General features: G+C 42.2%; 1 protein-coding gene across 2 annotated transcripts in view; it reads left to right on the top strand.

Annotated features, from left to right (window-relative positions):
• The window catches only part of LOC115193653 (inactive phospholipase D5), a 64,175-nt gene that overhangs the window by 11,254 nt on the left and 30,884 nt on the right, over positions 1 to 22,037 (top strand). For both annotated transcript variants that reach the window (XM_029752513.1, XM_029752514.1), the window contains exon 2: positions 20,745 to 20,881. In XM_029752513.1, coding sequence (XP_029608373.1) covers positions 20,745 to 20,881 — 137 coding nt within the window. The remainder of the gene's footprint in view (positions 1 to 20,744; positions 20,882 to 22,037) is intronic.

Raw genomic sequence — 22,037 nt, 5'->3', positions numbered from 1 at the left:
TGTTTTTGGCTGTGAACAGTGTTGTTCTCTGAGCTTTTGTTGCTACAGTATGTACGTACGATATGCTTAGCTAAGAGTTCATTGATCTCAGTGCAAACTGTACATTTTGATTTGCTTGCCTTGTGAAGTACTTAAAAACACCACTGGGTTATAGTTTTTGATGAAGACATTGAAAATAGGTGAGGGATTTGGGCTCTTCAGTAGTTGGGGGCTGGGATGTACAGTATAACGTTGAGGGGAAGGCAGTGTTGCTGAAGGTGCTGCTGGGTTGTTTGCTTGAGGATGAAGTTACACTAAAGATTGCTGTGAAGGCATATATCACTAAATTACTGACATTCAGTTATGACATGAAACAGCTCACAGTTTCATGCTAAACAACATTCCCAGATTTCAAATGTTTATAAGGTTGGTGGGTGAAAACTTTAATGAGGATTTGGGGATGCTATTAATTTCCATATTGGTGTGGAAATTTGGTGTGGTTCCAGTCATTTTGTCATCTGTCATATTGTTGTCACATTGCGGAAGACAACTCTGAGATGCTGAGGATGTTTGACCGGGGATACAGGGTTGAAGGGTTTGTGTAGGTATTTTTTACAACCTCTTTGGGGGGGTGTCACAGCTCACTTAGCAGTAAGGGAAGGCGCAAAGTGCAGCAACTCTCCCTCGCATCAGCCGTCACTCTTTCAGCACCGCTGCACAAAACAAAGCTGACAACTGAAGCATGCAGCCAATATGACACGGGCTGACCTGCTATTCTGCCTGTGGGGAAATGAGTGGAGGGGGAGGGGTTTCTCTCTAAATTCCACTCGCAGACAGGATCTCTATGCATAGAGCGTGCCAATGCGCACGCGTGCGCACCCACACTGAGCTAACAGAACTCATCCAGCAGAAAGCCCATAGGAGAGGGAAGCCAGAATTACTTGGAGTGGTACCCATGGAAACATCACCACTGGCTCACCTCTGCATCCTCAGGTAGTTCCATATCAAATTGTATTGGTCACATACATGTGTTCAGCAGATGTTACTGCGAGTGTAGTGAAATGATTTCGCTTCCAGTTCCGACAGCGCAGCAATATCTAACATGTAATCTAACAATTCCACAACAACTACCTAATACACACACATCTAAGTCAAGGAATGGAGTAAGAATATATACATATAAATATATGGATGAGCAATGACAGTGGCATAGGCAAGATGCAATAGATAGATAGGATAGAATACAGTATACACATATGAGATGAGTAATGCAAGATATGTAAACAGTATTAAAGTGACTAGTGTATCATTTATTAAAGGGGCCAATGATTTCAAGTCTGTTTGTAGGCAGTAGCCTATCTGTGCTAGTGATGGCTATTTAACAATCTGATGGCCTTGAGATAGAAGCTGTTTTTCAGTCTCTCTGTCCTAGCTTTGATGCACCTGTACCGACCTCATCCTTCTGGATGTTAGCGGGGTGAACAGGCAGTGGCTCGGGTGGTTGTCCTTGATGATCTTTTTGGCCTTCCTGTGACATCGGGTGCTGTAAGTGTCCTGGAGGGCAGGTAGTTTGCCCCCGGTGATGTGTTGTGCAGACCGCACCACCCTCTGGAGGTGCAGTTGCCGTACCAGGCAACAATGCTACAACAATGCAGTTGGTGGGGTCAGTTTATGAGGTCAGTTAAGGATTACATTGTTACTTACGGCTTACAGTCTCTGAGGATATGAGTAACATATCTTAGTCCCACACACTGGCAGACTGTTTGTTTAGCAGGGTTTCCCAAACTCCATCCTGTCCCCCCCCCTTGGTGCACGTATTGTTTTTTGCCCTAGCACTACACAGCTGATTGAAATAATCAACGCTTGATGATGAGTTGGTTATTTGAATCAGCTGTGTAGTGCTTGGGCCTCAGCACTGAGTTTGGGAAACCCTGGTTTATGGCACAAGTGTCACAGTGTTTGTTTTGTGTGTGTGTCTGGGAAGCAAACTGAAATTCTAATATTGTTTTCACAGACCTCATGCTGTGAGATGGTTCCCTTGGCAGAATTCTGTCCTATTGTCTGAGTCTTATTTCAGACTCATTCTGCTGACTGGTGTAATATGGAAGCACTAGTATGCAAAGCTTTACATAGTATGCCACACAAAGCTTTACATAGTATGCCACACAAAGCTTTACATAGTATGCCACGCAAAGCTTTACGTAGTATGCCACGCAAAGCTTTACGTAGTATGCCACGCAAAGATTTACGTAGTATGCCACACAAAGCTTTACGTAGTATGCCACGCAAAGCTTTACGTAGTATGCCACACAAAGATTTACGTAGTATGCCACACAAAGATTTACGTAGTATGCCACACAAAGCTTTACGTAGTATGCCACACAAAGATTTACGTAGTATGCCACACAAAGCTTTACGTAGTATGCCACACAAAGATTTACGTAGTATGCCACTCAAAAATACGTTTTTACATATGTCAACTATTAAGGAACTTTGATTGCACAAAATAACCTTTTCAAAATCACGACCGCAACATAAGAGCCTCTTAATTAAACAATGTCTTACTTTATTGCTTACGTCACTTCTAACACAAGGGGACGGGCCCTACCCCTCCTCTACCCAAGTGCATTAGGTCACACAGTGCTCTGGAGATCATATATCACAAGGATTGAATGAGCGGATGGGCTGACCACGGACCAGTTATGGTCAGGAGCTCGGAGGTCTCTGTGAGCCTGTAATGGCCAAGCCAGTGCTGCAGGCTGCAGCCTATAGGGGCTCCACAAGGGAGGGACTGGGACGGCAACAGTGCTACCATCCCTGGCTGGACCAATGATACTGCAGCATGGAGAGATGCATCATTGATCATCCCCCTCCAAAATGTCCCTTAACTGGACTAAGCTAATGGTGCCGCTACAAAAATAATGAGATCTAATAAGTGTGCACTGTCGGATTTATAAAAACATTAATTACTGCATATCCCTTTATTAGATTATATGCCAAGGGAAATGGTTTTGAATTGTGTTTGAGATAGCTTGGTTGATGCTTGAAAGTGATTTATTTGATCGAATATTCTACCTTCTCTCTCCATTCTTCTACCAAAATGGAATTTCTGATCATCTGGCAGGGCATTTACCCATCTTTTTCTCAATTACTGGAAAAAATGGATACATTTTGCCATTATCCGCAATAATTTCATGTCACACATGCAAACACACGCGCACAAGGACAAAGACGCACGCACACACACACACACACACACTTTCCACTAATTTGTCTTTGGATCTGAAAAGATCAGAGTTGGTTGGTTTGCTTGTCTAAGCACATCCACATAGACAAATAGACACTAACATAACAAATTTCCCTAATGCAGAATGTGTTATTTAGTTTGCAGAGTGTGTCCGAGTCTCTCTTAGTATGTGGCTTGGAGCAGTAGTGATGGGAGTTTACGCACCCTCTAAATCAGACAGCAATTCACAGATCAGTCCTGGCAGTGCAATTGTAAATCGGGCCGATTCCACGGTAAAGACGGCTCCTATGGAGAGTGTTGGATGGTGACATGCCCATGGCAACATTATCAGAAAGCACAGCATTGATTTCCATTGTTACGTAGATCATACATAACTTAACATTTCTGTGTCACCAGAGTATTTTAGCTTCATGGATAAATTATTAGACTATTAGTGATTTAAATATATGGGTACTTATTGTTGGAGCCAAAGCACAGAGAGAGAGAATCTGTCTGGACATTTTAATTCACGGGCAATAAAAATAAAACACCAGGTGAAAAACCTAGCTGTTTTTTTTAGATTGTGAACTGTGAGATGGTTCCCTTGGCAGAATTCTGTCCTATTGTCTGAATCTTATTTCAGACTCATTCTGCTGACTGGTGTAATATGGAAGCACTAGTATGCAAAGCTTTACATAGTATGCCACTCAAAGCTTTACGTAGTATGCCACGCAAAGCTTTACATAGTATGCCACTCAAAGCTTTACATAGTATGCCACGCAAAGCTTTACATAGTAAATTTCAAATCCCACATTAGGAATGTGACATCTTTTTAACCACTTGAGGAACATTGCCAAGGTGTGACCGTTTCTCTCTCAGGATGATACAGAGAGACTCATCCATGCTTTTATTACAAGCAGGCTTGACTACTGTAATGCTCTCCTGTCTGGTCTACCCAAGAAAGCCATTGGGCAAAACATCCAGAATGCTGCAGCACGGGTACTGAGCAAGACCAGACGGAGAGCACACATTACACCGGTGTTAAGGTCTCTGCACTGGCTGCCGGTGAGTTTTAGAATTCATTTGAAGATTCTTCTATTGGTTTTTAAATCAATCCACGATTGTGCACCCCAATACATGTCAGACATGCTTTTAAGGTATGTACCCAGTAGGTCCCTCAGGTCCTCTGGCACTGTCCTTTTAACTACCCCAAAGCTGAGGACCAAGAGGCATGGAGAGGCACCCTTTAGTTATTATGCCCCCAGCCTTTGGAAAAGCCTGCCAGAGAACCTGAGGGGGGCCGAAACTGGACCTTTTTCGCTTCACTTTTCCTTAGGGTGATTTTTAATCATTCAGTTTTTGTTATTCTTTCATTTTCTATCCTCTTATGTTTGTGTTGTAAATATTTAAGTTGTTTTATTTTCATTGTTTATTTGTTTTTTCCTGTGAAACACATTGCGTTGCCACATTTGCCATGTCTGAAATGTGCTGTATAAATAAAGCTTGATGATTTGAATATAATACTCGACAGATATGCAGAGAGAGAAGCAGGAAGAAGCATTAGAAGAACCGTAGGATATATACTACTTCTACTGTAAATGGAGAACACTGATAGCTTACTGTAGCCGACAAAACTGGTGTTTCTGCACCATCATACAGTCATTTTTTATTTATTTGAAGTGTTCGAGGCTTTTATTATATTCTATTCTGACATCTTTGTCAGAGTCCTCTGACAAAGATGGTGGTTAATTGGTCCCTTGTCTAGGGGAAATGGCCTGCTTTCTGTCAGTGCAGCAGTTCTGAAATTCCTGTTGCGTTGTTCCCATCATGTTCGTGCTCCACCAGCTGTCCTCTGGTTGTGAAAGCCCCAGGCTGAGGCTTCCCAGGGATGAGGGGAAGGGTCCCAGTGTCTGGGAAAACTAGTCTGCTCCCATCTGGCATTAGAGGTGTCTGGAGCCTCAGATTTCATGTTGCTCTAATGGAGGCTTAATTGACTTATTGATCAGGAGGGGCCTGGATGCGATCAATGGGCTGGGCTGCCTGCAAGGCAGGGAGCGGGTCCCAGCCCTTCAGATTAAAGTAGATGCGATCCTTACCAGTTACCACTCCAAGAGATAGTGGAGAGGGGGAACATGTTCCTGACAAATTCTCAGGGTATTGATACTGTTTTTTCTATCTTTTTGATTGCATTTTTACCACTGGAGCCATTCTATAGCTACCTGCACCTTTTTGGCCAAATTGGTTTTTCTTTTTCTCTTTTACCCTCTCTCTGTTTTCCCTCTTTCCAATAATGTTTTCTAATTTCATCTCAGGTTTCTGGTCTGTATTGATATGGAAATATAATGAATACATTCCAATTAATAAAGAGGAAGATGATAATAGAAAGAATACTAAAAAAAGAAAAGCATATCTGCCATTTTTTTCCCTTGTCATCTTTCCCTGATTTTAAATATTTCCACCATCCTTCTTTATCCCATAACATCCTGTGGAGTGTAAATCATTGTGGGGAGATGTAGTGAGTTCCAAGGCAAACGCCAGCGTTTGTCTTCTGACCTTTCTGTGTGAAGGCGGTATTGGAAAGGTCAGGGAAAAGGTCTCACTCAAATTTCAGCCAGAGAACCATAGCAATTATCGACTTGACTGCTTGACTGGCATTGACAAGGAGATGCATCACAAATATGATGGCTGGCTCATGGATATTGAATAGTTAATTGTTATTTGCGTCCTCACCTCACATTTCCAATGTTAATGTTCCTTTAGGAGATTCCACATAAAGATCCACTCTGGTGATAACTTGGGTTGGTGCAATTGAACATGCTATAGTCAAAGCATCATTAGAGCTAAACAATATGCATTCTAAACACCCATCCCTGCATTGTGTAATTGGCAGTATTAATCACTGGGTCACATGAGTTCCAATAACCAATCACAGACAGCAAAGCTCCTCTTGTTGGAACCTATGCAGCACATGTGTCAGTCACTGGCAGATAGCTAGCTCACGCCAGGGAAGAAGGACTATCCACTCTTATTGTAGCCACAAAGTTCAAGGCTGACCGCGGTACTGCCGGCATTGTTTGCAGAAAACAGGATCCCCTATTAAAGGGAATGAGGAAATGTCAATCTTCATGTAAAAAAATTAATAAAATCGAAGACAATCATGGTATCAATTATTGCTTCTATTACACCAGGTGTATGTCCTGATTATTAAAAAAATTGAACACAGAGGGAGTTATAAGTATAATTTAGTTGCTAATGGCAGCCTGCAGTACCCCGGTTTGCCTTCAACTTGAGTTACTCAATGAGAGGGGGCAGCACTGAGCTAGCCTGCAACATCATTTCCTGGATTAGCTCCAACTGCACATGTTATGTTTCTATGAGACGCCATCTTAACCTGACTTCCTTGGCTTCAAATGTACATTTTACCTGTAACATGTTAGTATTGAAATCGTAAATTACTTCTCAGAGTGTAGACTGGAGTCTAGTACCCAGTGAAAACATGACACACTGGATCAAGGAGGATGATGGATAATATTGGCAGGACTCACAACAATCAGAGCTAACCTTCAGGCCCAGTCCCGATGGAGTGAATAGATCGCAACACAATCCCCTGATGATTGGGGATTGATAAATCCTGCAGCTGTTATGTAATGCCTCTGCACAAATTGCCAACAGATTGAAACTGGGCGTTCCTCTTGTTTGTTTTATTGGGGATAATGCATTAGGAAAAGAACAGTGAGTCAGGTCTCTAAAGCCTTGTTCACATTGGCAGTTTGAAGTGACTCAAATTCCCTTTTTTTTTTTTTGCATATCCGATTCAAATTAGTTGTTTTTCCCTGCGGTCTGGACAGCCAAAAAGCACATTGATTTCAAAAACAAAACTGATTTGAGCATTAAGGCTCGCAGTGTGAAAAAGGCTTAAGATAAACAGTAAGTTGAGTGACAAGCAACATGCCATGTGGCCAATGCTAACTGTTGTGTAGCAGGTTGATCATAGCCAATCTCACCATAACAGTTAATGATCAAAGGTGTTACAGTGATTTCCGATAATATCAGAAGATGTGTAGGCTTATATAGGACTTTCAAGTATAATGATTTTTTTTTCTCAAGGGTTTTCCCCTCCAAATGAGCCCTGTTCAACTAAGCTGTAACTACAATTTGTGTATCAGAGCAGTTCTTCTGGTTAGGCTTCTTATCTTTGAATCCAAAATTCCCCTTGATATTCCATCCCGATCCCTCCCCTCTGCTTGTCTTGATGAGATGAGCTTGAGGGTTCATTGATTGGTTCAGCTATGTGACTGGCCCTCAGATTGAACCTGACATACCTGGCAAATAGCCACACCAATACAGATATCATAAAGCTTGCTTGAATTGCCATGTAAATCATGGTCCTTTTGAAATGGTTCTTGGTCCTCGTCCTCTGCAACATTTCTGAAGTCGCACTGTTGTGTTGAGGTATTACACAGTCCTCCGAGAGGCTTTTAAACAGCTTCTGGACAAATGATTCATTCTTAACCAACATGACTTGAGCAGCTCTGTACTTCTAGGTGGAAATATTCAGGGGCTTGGAAAATGTATACCTTTTGCACTGAAAGTATCTTTTCTGGGCCATCAGCACACATGAATACAGTCTGTCATTCATTCTGGAGATGGAAAAGTAGTGAAAGACCATGCATCCTAGAGTGCTTAGCCTTGATGTGTTGAGTATGTGCAGAGACACATCCAGCTGACAGGACACACTGTCCTGGCATAACTCACTGGCTCTGGGGACCTTCACGCTGTCATGTACAGAGTTGGTAAAGTACTGTAGTGAAACAGCATAGTGTGATGGGAATGGCTGTAGAAAGCCAGGTAATAAGAAGACAGGAGCCAGGAGACTGAGGAACCAGACACTGTTTGGACGAGGTGGTGCATTTGCCAGCACTTTATTGCAGGTGTCAGAGATGCGCACACAGAAGAATACTTAGTTTTTTATGTTAGTAGTCTAGGGAGTAGTTCAATGGCCTTAACGTTGTGAATCCACCCGCTAGTAAAAAGGTATGTTGATTATACAGTGCATTCAGAAAGTATTCAGACCCCTTGACTTTTTCCACATTTTGTTACATTACAACCTTATTCTAAAATTGATTAAATAAAACACACAATACACCATAATGACAAAGCAAAAACTGTTTTTTAGAAATGTTTGCCCATTTATTAAACATAAAAAAACAGAAATACCTTGTTTTACATAAGTATTCAGACCCTTTGCTATGAGACTCGAAATTGAGCTCAGGTGCATCATGTTTCCATTGATCATCCTTGAGATGTTTCTACACCTTGATTGGAGTCCACCTGTGGTACATTTAATTGATTGGACATGATTTGGAAAGGCACACACCTGTCTATATAAGGTCCCACAGTTGACAGTGCATGTCAGAGCAAAAACCAAGCCATGAGGTCGAAGGAATTGTCCGTAGAGCTCCGAGACAGGATTGTGTCGAGGCACAGATCTGGGGAAGGGTACCAAAAAAAGTCTGCAGCATTGAAGGTCCCCAAGAACACAGTGGCCTCCATCATTCTTAAATGGAAGACGCTTGGAACCACCAAGACTCTTCATAGAGCTGGCCACCTGGCCAAACTGAGCAATCAGGGGAGAAGGGCATTGGTCAGGGAGGTGACCAAGAACACTATGGTCACTCTGACAGAGTTATGGTAGAGTGGCCAGACAGAAGCCACTCTTCAGTAAAAGGCACATGACAGCCCACTTGGAGTTTGCCAAAAGGCACCTAAAGGACTCTCAGACCATGAGAAAGAAGATTCTCTGGTCTGATGAAACCAAGATTGAACTCTTTGGCCTGAATACCAAGCGTCACGTCTGGAGGAAACAGTGCACCATCCCTATGGTGAAGCGTGGTGGTGGCAGCATCATGCTGTGGGGATGTTTTTTAGCGGCAGGGACTGGGAGACTAGTCAGGATCGAGAGAAAGATGAACGGAGCAAAGTACAGAGATCCTTGATGAGAACCTGCTCCAGAGCTCTCAGGACCTCAGACTGGGGCAAAGGTTCAACTTCCAACAGGACAATGACCCTAAGCACACAGCCAAGACAACGCAGGAGTGGCTTCGGGACAGGTCTCTGAATGTCCTTGAGTGGCCCATCCAGAGCCCAGACTTATCCAGACCGAACATCTCTGGAGAGACCTGAAAATAGATGTGTAGCGACACTCACCATCCAACCTGACAGAGCTTGAGAGGATCTGCAGATTGGGAAAACTCTCTAAATACAGGTGTCAAGCTGGTAGTGTCATACCCAAGAAGAATCGAGGCTGTAATCACTGCTAAAGGTGCTTCAATATAGTACTGGGTCTGAACACTTATGTAAATGTATTATTTCAGTTTTTAGTTATACATTTGCACAAATTTCTTACTTTTTTTCTTTGATTATGGGGTATTGTGTGTAGATTGGGGGGGGGATATTTAATACATTTTAGAAATAAGACTAACATAACGAAATGTCAAGGGGTTGAAATATTTTCCGAATACACTGTATAATAATTTATTGTTGTTAATAATAGTTGAGGTATGCTATTTCTTGTTCCATTGGCTGCAGCAGTTGTATGGATCTCAATTGAATCATCTTTAAAGTCCTTGAACAACTCTATGCACAAGGACTACATTGAACAATTTACAGAAAATTGTCCAATAACACAATTACATTAAAATTGTCCTTTTTTATAACAGAATAACATCCCTGATCTGTACTACACAGAAATGCATAATTATGGATATGTGTGTCATTCTCTTCATGGTGATGTATCCTGAATAGGTACACAAAGGTAGAATTATGTAATATCCTCCTTTGCATATTTGGGTATTATTCTACACACTGGCTATTATTTTAATGAGCTCTGCCCCCAAAGCAGATAACATTTGGTTGGTCTGGACCAAATCTGAACCAATCATAGACGTCTATGTTCCACAAGTTTGGACATCAAAGTAGAGTACTGTACTTTACTGACCTATACTCTACTTTTCTGTGCTGAGCTGTTTGGGCCAAATGAAGGTCAGTATGGAACGGACCAAAAAAAATGCAATCTCAGAGAGAGAGATTTCTTCTCCACGCTCTTGCTTTGGTCACCAGACGACAAAGAAAACAATTATGAGCTGAAATGACCTGTACCAACAAATTGATCCAACTTCAAGGGGCAATCAGCGTTTGCTACATCCATTTTTGGACGTATACATTATTGACATGTAGGCCTACCCATTTGATTCCTGCAGAATATATATTCTAAATGCCTCATGAGCTTATTTCAACTGTTGTACCCCATTAGAACCCAAAATAGAAGCTTGTTTACTCCAATGTTTTTTTACATTTTCTTTGTTTACAAACTAGATGGTTCAAAACATGATTAAAACTATAGTTCTGATATCATGGATGGTCAGTCCTTGCGTCCATAGCTCCGTCTATGAATTTGAGTGATTAGATTTCTCCAGCTCCGTCCCTCAGTGTTTTACTGAGCCGGGGGTGGGGAGGCTGATTAGATTTCTCCAGCCCCGTCCCTCAGTGTTTTACTGAGCCGGGGGTGGGGAGGCTGATTACATTTCTCCAGCCCCGTCCCTCAGCGTTTTACTGAGCCGGGGGTGGGGAGGCTGATTACATTTCTCCAGCTCCGTCCCTCAGCGTTTTACTGAGCCGGGGGTGGGGAGGCTGATTACATTTCTCCAGCTCCATCCCTCAGTGTTTTACTGAGCCGGGGGTGGGGAGGCTGATTACATTTCTCCAGCTCCGTCCCTCAGCGTTTTACTGAGCCGGGGGTGGGGAGGCTGATTACATTTCTCCAGCCCCGTCCCTCAGCGTTTTACTGAGCCGGGGGTGGGGAGGCTGTTTTATTGTTTCCACTGCTTTAAATGTATCATAAATGAAGCTAATTTAAGTTGGGTCGGTTACTGCCTTGGTGAGCTATATTATTTAGGTAAAGTCAACCTTAGCAAAACTGTTACAGACCTCTGCATATAAATGGTTTATTTATATAGTAAAGTTGTTTTTGACCTTTTCAAATGATCTCTCTTTGTGTTCCTTTGAAACAGCATGAATATATGTTGATATATAACAACATGTATGAGGACTTTCCTGTGGCTTCACCCGACAGAGGTCCTTCCCTTTGTCCTTGGTGCAATGGATAACTTAATATCCACTGAATAATGTAATATAACTCTTCTTAACATAATAGCTTTTCAGTAGTAACAAAATAAAGCCAGATATTACATTATCCATTGCTTGATAGCTGTACACCTGACTGTTTCTTACTGTAACTATCCCTCTACCTTAGGTACGGTAATTCCTTTTCCTTAGTTGTTGTGCGTTATACCATCAGTTTAATTTATTCCACTTCGCTCTCTTATAGTTACACCTCCCTCAGAGAGGTGCAAGATCTGAAGCTTTCCCTGTTACTTTTGGGTAGAGGGGCCATTTGTAAAAATGTGACGTCCTCAAAGCATTATTCAGGAAGCGGATTTAGCACCAACCTTCAGATATTTAATGAAACTCAAAGGTTTTTTATTTCCAGGCTATTTATAATTCAAGACCAAGCTTCTCTTTGATTGCACTGTATGTGCAATCTATCTCATTTTTATTTTTGGTCCTCAGAAGAACCTGAAGTTATGAAGTTTTCTTTTCAAATCAATCTATCTTACACAGTTTTGGTGTCTTATCAGTGTTTTACACATTCTCCACACTTCTGTATGTCCCCTCTGTGTGAACTGTCTATATGTAGAAGGTAAACAGAGTTCTTACACCACTATGCATCAAGAGTCTGTTGTTTAGGGAAATCCATCCAATCCTTTCACCCTGGTGCCTTCGTCAGTGTTCAGCATGAGTCTCTGCACCCACATCAGTCTACCAGAGACATGACCTGCTCTTTAACAAATACCAAGCCGTTAGATGTCAGGAACGCCTGTACACCTCAACTATCCCGACTAAACTACAAGGAATGATCCTCTTACTAAAGTACAGATGAGAAATTATATAGTATATAGTTATACTCTGGTTCTTTTTTGTCTCCACAATATGCCAAGTTTGATAAGAAATCCTCCTCTTCGTTATACATCATTACTACTGTACTAGTGTCTGAAAGAATGGGAAAGTAAGGTGTGGTCGGCAAAGCTTCTATTGAAACAGAGTAATATTTCCAATCTAACTCAGTACTGGCACCTTTCTGAGCACTTATGTATAACAGTGTATAACTCAACTTTTTTCTTACACGGTTTAATATTTATACAATCTAATTTCCCCTGCCCTATTATTTTCCATTACAAGCTGGTGAGCGATGGCAGTTCTTCATAGAACAGCTGTGCTCATAACAGACAATGAGTCTCTTGAGGCACACTGAATATTAACTCTCTCTCTCCACTATTTCCACAAGGATGAGCAGTTTCTGTTGCAGATCTCTGCATCATTTCATAGGTAACAATGTTTGTGCGGGCATGCGTTATGTCCATGATGTAAGGTTATGGTAAAGGCACTGTGGTAGACCAGCCTTGTGGGTGGTAGGTATAGAACTATGTGCTGAGTGCTCTCTGAGGCTTGATGAAGGAATATTGTAGGTTACTGAACCCTCTAGTACAGAACCAATATGCAGGCTGTCTGTTAATCAGTTCTGGGAGCCACATATAGATTAAAGCATGCCTTTCTGCTTTGGTTTTTAGTGAATGCAATTAGCTTGTTACAAATGTGACCGACCCAGAAGCTCATTTAAATTATACAACTTCCATGAAAACATCAAGAAATCGCTGACTGTCAGGCCCTATCGGTTTAGATCACCACTTGAAGCTTTATGCTGAAAGAAAGAAAAATCTGGTTTGTTGCGGGCATACACTGTAGACACCTTTCTTTCTGGGATAGCTGTATACAGATGAACTATCTTAATTTGATCACTCTGTCATCTCAAATGTATAGGTGTATTCAAAGTTTAAAAAGACTTCTAAAGTTGGTAATTTCCACTTTAACATTTCTGATGTGATTTGCCCTCATGAAAAATCTATCAACCCCTATAAAAATTACCATTAATTATAATTCACATAAAACATGTCTTGTTGCTGCAGACTAATTTTCCTGCTGTGAGAAACTGGCCAAATTAAGATGCCACATTTTATACGTGCTAAAGTGTACAGGGGACAGGCTTTTCCAACGCCTGTGCTGTATATAGGTTAAATCCATGGCTGAAGTCAACAGACAAACGCTCCAGCTGTTCCTCTATACTGGAATTGAATTTTCAGCAACTACAAAGGGAATAGAAAAAATCTTGTTGCATGATTTGATCCTCAGCACAGACATCTCTGGCCACAACAGCGGCTTACAGATACTTGGCTTGCCCCGAAACAAGACTGTCTGTTCATGAAACATGAGGCTTTCTTCTCTGCATAGGTTCTCCAATGGTTAGAGACAACATTAGTCAAATTATTCTAGGATAAGTAGTTAAAAATAGCACCTTTTTTTTCTAAGAGTTTATCTTGAACCTTAAATGGTTATTGGCTGTTCCTCTTTGATGAATCCTTTTTGGTTGGAAGTTGAAAACCCTTTTGGTTCCAGGTACAACTCTTTTGGGTTCCATGTAGAACCCTACAGAGGGTTCTACATGGAACCCAAAAGGGTTCTACCCAGAACCAAAAAGGGTTATCCTATGTGGACAGTCGAAGAACCCTTTTGGAACCCTTTTTTCTAAGAGTGTAGCATTGCATGAGCTCTGAGTGTTATCCCTCTCCCTGTGCTGCGGTATAACCCTTTCCTTTGAGGGCATAGTAATCTGCAGCTCTAAAATAGGAGTAATCATCATCCACTTAATTAGGCCCCTGACATGTGCCTGTCTTTTCTTGTATACAGTTATAAACTAATTTCACTATGGGTCTCTGAAAATATGTGATTTGTCGACATTTGCATTACCATTTTCAATATTACAGGCATCTAATTAGTTAAAACACTCTAGATAACTGATACGGCAGGGTAGTCAGGGTAGCCTAGTGGTTAGAGCGTTGGACTAACAATCGAAAGGTTGCAAGTTAAAATCCCCGAGCTGACAAGGTACAAATCTGTCGTTCTGCCCCTGAACAAGGCACTGAACCCACTGTTCCTAGGCCGTCATTGAAAATAAGAATTTGTTCTGCCTAGTAAAATAGAAAAAGTACCATGGTAAAATAGTTGTAAATCACCTTCCATTATGTTCTGAGAGAGTTGACTGTAATGGCAGTGAATACACTCACTTTGGGCAAATTACTATTACAGGCCAACTTTCCACTGCATGCTCAACATCTATCATTTTGGCCTAATGTTTTAATCCCTGATGGAGAAACGCCCTCTTTTCAGCACACATCTCTGCCTCATATCCCTGAATCTGAATGCCCATCCATACATACATCCATCAAGTGGGTGTGTGACTGACTGGCACCCTGCCAGCTGCCATGTACCAGTTGTCAGTCTTTTTCACAGGGACTAGGGCTTTTAAAGCGGCAGCCATTTTGAGCAGGCTTGGGGCTTCCCGCAAAGTCAATCCAGGCTAGGCTCTAGGTAGTGGAGCACAATGAGTTGTCTAATGTAGGAGTCAAAGATGTTGTCTGTTCCCTCAATCAGTCAAGCAATCAAATATATTTTATAAAGCCCTTTTTACATCAGCAGTTGTCTCAAAGTGCTTTACAGATACCCATCTTAAAACCCCAAAGAGCAAGCAATGCAGAGGCGTGAGCACAGTGCCTAGAAAAACCAAGGAAGAAACCTATTGTGTACCTGTTTCCTTAGGAGTAGCCTATTGTATTCAGAGATCGGTGTCACTATTCCTCTATACTTATATTCATATTACTGAACTGGTCATTTGTAGGTGTAAAGTGACTGCATAGATAGTAAACAGCGAGTAGCAGCAGTGTAGAAACAAAGGGGTTGGATGTAAATAGTCTGGGTGGCCATGTTGATTACTTGTTCAGCAGTCTTATAGCTTGGGGGTAAAAGCTGTTAAGGAGCCTTATGGACCTAGACTTGGCGCACCGGTACCGCTTGCCATGCGGTAGCAGAGAGAACAGTTTATGACTTGGGTGACTGGAGTCTTTGACAATTTTTTGGGCCTTCCTCTGACACCGCCTAGTATATAGATCATGGATGGCAGGAAGCTTGGCCCCAGTGATGTACTGGGCCGTACGCACTACCCTCTGTAGTGCCTTACGGTCGGATGCCAAGCAGCTGCCATACCAGGTAGTGATGCAACCGGTCAGGATGCTCTCGATGGTGTAGCTGTAGAACTTTTTGAGGACCCATGCCAAATCTTTTCAGTCTCCTGAGAGGGAAAAGGTGATGTCGTGCCCTCTTCACAACTGTCTTGGTGTGTTTGGACCATGATAGTTTGTTAGTGATGTGGACACCAAGGAACTTGAAACTCTCGACTCGCTCCACTACACCCCCGTCGATGTTAATGGGGGCCTGTTCGGCCCTCCTTTTCCTGTAGTCCACGATCAGCTCCTTTGTCTTGCTCACATTGAGGGAGAGGTTGTTACCCTGGAACCACACTGCCAGGTCTCTGACCTCCTCCCTATAGGCTGTCTCATCGTTGTCGGTGATCAGGCCTATCACTGTTGTGTCGTCAGCAAACTTAATGATGGTGTTGGAGTCGTGCTTGGCCACGCAGTCGTGGGTGAACAGGGAATACAGGAGGGGATAAAGCACTCACCGCTCAGGGGCCCCCGTGTTGAGGATCAGCGTGGCAGATGTGTTGTTGCCTACCCTTACCACCTGCAGGCAGCCTGTCAGGAAGTCCAGGATCCAGTTGCAGAGGGGGGTGTTTAGTCCCAGGGTCCTGACCTTAGTAATGAGCTTTGTGGACACTATGGTGTTGAACGCTGAGCTGTAGTCAATGAACAGCATTCTCACATAGGTATTCCTTTTGTCCAGGTGGGAAAGGGCAGTGGGGAGTGCCATTGAGATTGTGATTACTGTTTTCTTGCTCAGTCTTACCGAAGAGGATGTGTTCACAGAGGAGGGCATGGCTGTTTTTCAGCTAGGGAGAATATCTCTGGTAACTGAAGGACTATTGACTCTGGACCCCATTCAGGAGTCTGATAACTGGCAACATTTCAAGTGCACACTAGCACTATGACCCCTCCCAAATACACAAACATAATTCAAACATATGTCCTCGTGTGTGAGAGGTCTATTTACCTATAATTGTTTTTCAAATGTTCTTTTCAGTAATGAGCTCCGTGAAGCTGACCATATAATGACCTTTTGTGTTCAAGGGTAATTATGTTATGGCTCCTGCAGCAGTTAGAGATCAGGACATATTTGTTATTGTTTTACTTGCGGAGTAATTAGGTCATGGTTGTATATCAATAGCACATTATACAATGTTCCGGTTGGAGTTGTGATTTACCACTACACAAAGTGTATTGGGTATACTTTTTAATGTACACAGATAAAATGAGTATACTGTACATGAGGGAATATTTCAATAGATATTATATGATGTTATGATGAGAACTTTGTTTTTACCATCAGGGCACCCAAGTATGTAAGAACCGAATCCAAGCAATAAAATATTGTATTAAGTGTCCAGCTCACTGGGGAAACTATAGCATGTGTTTTCTGTGTACAGTGGTTTGAGAAAGTATTCACCCCCCTTGGCATTTTTACTATTTTCTTGCCTTACAACCTGCAATTATTGTATTATTTGATTTACACAACATGCCTACCACTTTGACGATGCAAAATATTTTTTATTGCGAAACAAACAAGAAATAAGACAAAAAAACAGAACTTGAGCGTGCATAACTTGACTTTGGCGACGTCATCTATAAAATAGCTTCCAACACTCTACTCAACAAATTGGATGCAGTCTATCACAGTGACATCCATTTTGTCACCAAAGCACCATATACTACCCACCACTGCGACCTGTATGCTCTCGTTGGCTGGCCCTCGCTTCATATTCGTCGCCAAACCCACTGGCTCCAGGTCATCTATAAGTCTTTGCTTGGTAAAGCACCACCTTATCTCAGCTCACTGGTCACCATAGCAGCACCCACCCGTAGCACGCGCTCCAGCAGGTATATTTCACTGGTCATCCCCAAAGCCAACACCTACTTTGGCCGCCTTTCCTTCCAGTTCTCTGCTGCCATTGACTGGAACGAATTGCAAAAATCCCTGAAGTTGGAGACTTATATCTCCCTCACTAACTTTAAGCGTCAGCTGTCGGAGCAGCTTATCGATCGCTGCAGCAGTACACAGCCCATCTGTAAATAGGCCATCCAACCAACCATATACCATATACTCATCCACATATTTGTTTTTCTGCTCTTTTGCACACCAGTATTTCTACTTGCACATCCTCATCTGCACATATATCACTCCTGTGTAAATTGCTAAATTGTAATTACTTCGGCACTATTGGCCTATGTATTGCCTTACCTCCTTACTTCATTCGCACACACTATTCAGATTTTTCTATTGTGTTATTGAATGTACGATTGTTTATCCCATGTGTAACTCTGTTTTTGTCGCACTGCTTTGCTTTATCTTGGCCAGGTCGTAGTTGTAAATGAGAACTTGTTCTCAACTGGCCTACTTGGTTAAATAAAGGTGAAATAAAAAAATAAAAAAACATTCCCCCCCAAAGTCAATACTTTGTAGAGCCCCCTTTTGCAGCAATTACAGTTGCAAGTCTCTTGGGGTATATCTCTATAAGCTTGGCACATCTAGCCACTGGGATTTTTGCCCATTCTTCAAGGCAAAACTGCTCAAGCTCCTTGAAGTTGGATGGGTTCCGCTGGTGTACAGCAATCTTTAAGTCATACCACAGATTCTCAATTTGATTGAGGTCTGTGCTTCGACTAGGCCATTCCAAGACATTGAAATGTTTCCCCTTAAACCACTCAAGTGTTGCTTTAGCAGTATGCTTAGGGTCATTGTCCTGCTGGAAGGTGAACCTCCGTCTCAGTCTCAAATCTTTTGAAGACTGAAACAGGTTTCCCTCAAGAATTTCCCTGTATTTCGCGTCATCCATCAGTCCTTGAATTCTGACCAGTTTCCCAGTCCCTGCTGACGAAAAACATCCCCACAGCATGATGCTGCCACCACCATGCTTTACTGTGGGCAAGGTGTTCTCGGGGTAATGAGAGTTGTTGGTTTTGCGCCAGACATAGCATTTTCCTTGATGGGCAAAAAGCTCAATTTTAGTCTCATCTGACCAGAGTACCTTCTTCCATATGTTTGGGGAGTCTCCCACATGCCGTTTGGCGAACATCAAACGTGTTTGCACATTTTTTTCTTAAGCAATGTCTTTTTCTGGCCACTCTTCCGTAAAGCCCAGCTCTGTGGAGTGTACAGCTTAAAGTGGTCCTATGGACAGATACTCCAATCTCCGCTGTGGAGCTTTGCAGCTCCTTCAGGGTTATCTTTGGTGTCTTCATTGCCTCTCTGATTAATGCCCTCCTTGCCTGGTCTGTGAGTTTTGGTGGGCGGCCCTCTCTTGGCAGGTTTGTTGTGGTGCCATATTCTTTCCATTTTTTGCATGGAGCATTTAATGGTGCTCCATGGGATGTTCAAAGTTTCAGGTATTTTTTTATAACCCAACCCTGATCTGTACTTCTCCACAACTTTTCCCCTGAACTTTTTGGAGAGCTCCTTGGTCTTTATGGTGCCCCTTGCTTGGTGGTGCCTCTTGCTTAGTGGTGCTGCAGACTCTGGGGCCTTTCAGAACGTGTGTGTGTGTGTGTGTGTGTGTGTGTGTGTGTGTGTGTGTGTGTGTGTGTGTGTGTGTGTGAGATATACTGAGATCATGTGACACTTAGATTGCACACAGGTGGACTTTATTTAACTAATTATGTGACTTCTGAAGGTAATTGGTTGCACCAGATCTTATTTAGGGGCTTCATAGCAAAGGGGTGAATACATATGCACACACCACTTTTCTGTTTTTTATTTTGTAGAATTTTTTGAAACATGTTATTTTTTAAATTTCACTTCACCAATTTGGACTATTTTGTGTATGTCCCTTACATGAAATCCACATAAAAATCAATTTAAATTACAGGTTGTAATGCAACAAAATAGGAAAAACACCAAGGGGGATGAATACTTTTGCAAGGCACTGTACATCTGAAGATGATGTCACTAGAGGATAATGATTATCCAATACGTTCTCATTATAACCAAGTGAGCAAGCACCCCACTGAGATAAGCAATCAGACAGAACACAATATAAACACCCTTCAGTATGGGACTAGATTAGTGTCTAATTATGTCATGTCATTACTATGTCATACCATGGTAACATGAATTATAGCAACCACATTTGTTTCCTGCTTTCCTTTGATTGTTATGTTTGGGTGGATCAGTAACTGAATGCCTGGTCTTATCATACGTTCAAGTTCCCCCATGGCAATATGATAAACATGATTTAGCTTGATAGAGCAAAAGAGAAGGACATTTGAAATTCTGAGCAACAATGTATAATTCGCTTTTGAATGTATTCATTCTGAATCCACATTTCCCCAGTTCAAAGTCGGCGTATCTTTCTATGGACACGTGATAGATCAAATGGTGTCACTTTTTTGAGGATCATAATTGGCGGAGTGAACATACTTTAGAGGTCTCACATCATCAGAGTTACATTAAAGATGACCTCGGACTCCGTCAGCCGTATCACAGTAAATGTACTGAGAGCACATAAGATCATTCAGTTGCACAGAGGAGCTGATACACTCTAGGGGTAACATTGATAATGAACATCGTCTATATTAGTAACAAAGGGCACAGTGTTCACCTACATAATATTGTCAACACAGTTTCAACTAGAATATTTTCTTTCATAAAATGTAAGTTGCCTTCATTAGGCTACTTTGGTTTATTGGTATATTCGGATCCCCATTAGCTTTTGCCGAAGCAGCAGCTATTCTTCCTGGGTCCACAAAACATGAGGAAAACAAGAGCAAAACTCACTGTTATTGATGTTGTCCTGCAGTATACGCACAATTCCTTTCTAAGGGTCCCAGAGGCTAGTAAACAGTGTTGGGGTGACATACTCTATATATATATATTACCATTACAATCTCACAGGGTTGGCCAAGGTCCAAGTGCCCCTTTGATTTGGACAAGCCCTCCAGAAGTACCTTTTTATAAATGATTGATTTGGGGCCAAATCTAACTGTTTTCAGTAGATCACTGTACCACCAGCCATGGCTTCTCCTGTAAATACTTTGTTCTCCCTTTTCCAATTATTATCCTTGCAAATAAGTGTAATCTTTTCACCATATGGAGCCATTTGGATCCAGCCCAAAATATGTCAAGTTATCAGCAAAAAATGCTTCTTTACTGGGTTCCCTGTTGGCTTCTCTCCCCCATATGGCTGATCCTGACCATGTACAGTATGTAAATGTTTGCGTTGACTTCCCTTGGTAACGTGCTGCTATCATTTATGATTTGCTGTGCAGTGCAATAAAGCAGCCAGGGTGAGGGCAAGGTTGGGGCACTGACCCTCTAGGTGAATAAAAATGTGCAACAATCAATGTGTTGCTTTCTCTTGCAGTCTCAGCAGAAATGCATCGTAATCTTTGCGTTGGTGTGCTGTTTCGCCGTGCTGGTGGCCTTGATCTTCTCAGCGGTGGATGTCTGGGGAGAGGATGAAGACGGTATAACAGAGGAGAACTGTAACAAGAACTGCAGGTGAGATATCCTCCAGCCATAACAACCTCTCAATTCCCAGGGCCCAGTTTTTCAAAAGTTATCTTTACAAATTTCACCGAGGATAGGATCAGATGGAGAGAGAATGAATGAATGGAATGGTAATCCCCATTTAAGTCAATGATCTGTCCGTTCTATTCATTCTATTTCTATGCATTTAATCCTAAATCCAGATAACGTTTGAAAAACTAGGCCCAGGTGATATTCACTTGCCTCTATACACTGTCAATCAAGTAATCTTGTTGACATAAAGTGTGGCGTGGGTTGTGTGGGTGGTGCTGTATTGCTGGGGGGGGGGTTTGATGGGCCAGCCTTCCCTGTGGCTCAGTTGGTAGAGCATGGTGTGTGCAACGCCAGGGTTGTGGGTTCGATTCCCACGGGGGGCCAGTACAATTTTTATTTTATTTTATTTTAAAAAATGCATGAAATGAAAATGAAATGTATGTATTCACTACTGTAAGTCGCTCTGGATAAGAGCGTCTGCTAAATGACTAAAATGTAAATGTAATGTACACTATATATACCAAAGTATGTAGACACCCCTTCAAATAGTGGATTCAGCTATTTCAGTCACACCCATTGCTGACAGGTGTATAAAATCAAGCACACAGCCATGCAATCTCCATTGACAAACATTGGCAGTAGAATGGCCTTACTGAAGAGCTTAGTGACTTTCAAAGTGGCAACGTCATAGGATGCCAACTTTCCAACAAGTCAAATTTCTGCCCTGCTAGAGTTGCCCTGGTCAACTGTAAGTGCTGTTTTTGTGAAGTGGAAACGTATAGGAGCAACAACGGCTCAGCCGCGAAGTGGTAGGCCACACAAGTTCACAGATCTGGACCGCAGAGTGCTGAAAAATCATCTGTCTTCAGCTGCAATGCCAACTACCGAGTTCCAAACTACCTCTGGCAGCAACGTAAGCACAATAACTGTTCGTTGGGAGCTTCAGGAAATGGGTTTCGATGGCCGAGCAGCCTCACACAAGCCTAAGATCACCATGCACAATGCCAAGCATCGGCTGGAGTGGTGTAAACTTCACCGCCATTGGACTCTGGAGCAGTGGAAATGCATTCTCTGGAGTGATGACAGCAAATGCTCTGGCAAACAAATAAACAAAACACCATCCAACCTGGAACTG

The sequence above is a fragment of the Salmo trutta genome, chromosome 5, assembly GCF_901001165.1.
Source record: "Salmo trutta chromosome 5, fSalTru1.1, whole genome shotgun sequence".
Taxonomy (NCBI): domain Eukaryota; kingdom Metazoa; phylum Chordata; class Actinopteri; order Salmoniformes; family Salmonidae; genus Salmo; species Salmo trutta.
The sequence above is the reverse complement of the archived record's forward strand: the minus strand, read 5'-3'. Positions and strand labels throughout refer to the sequence as shown.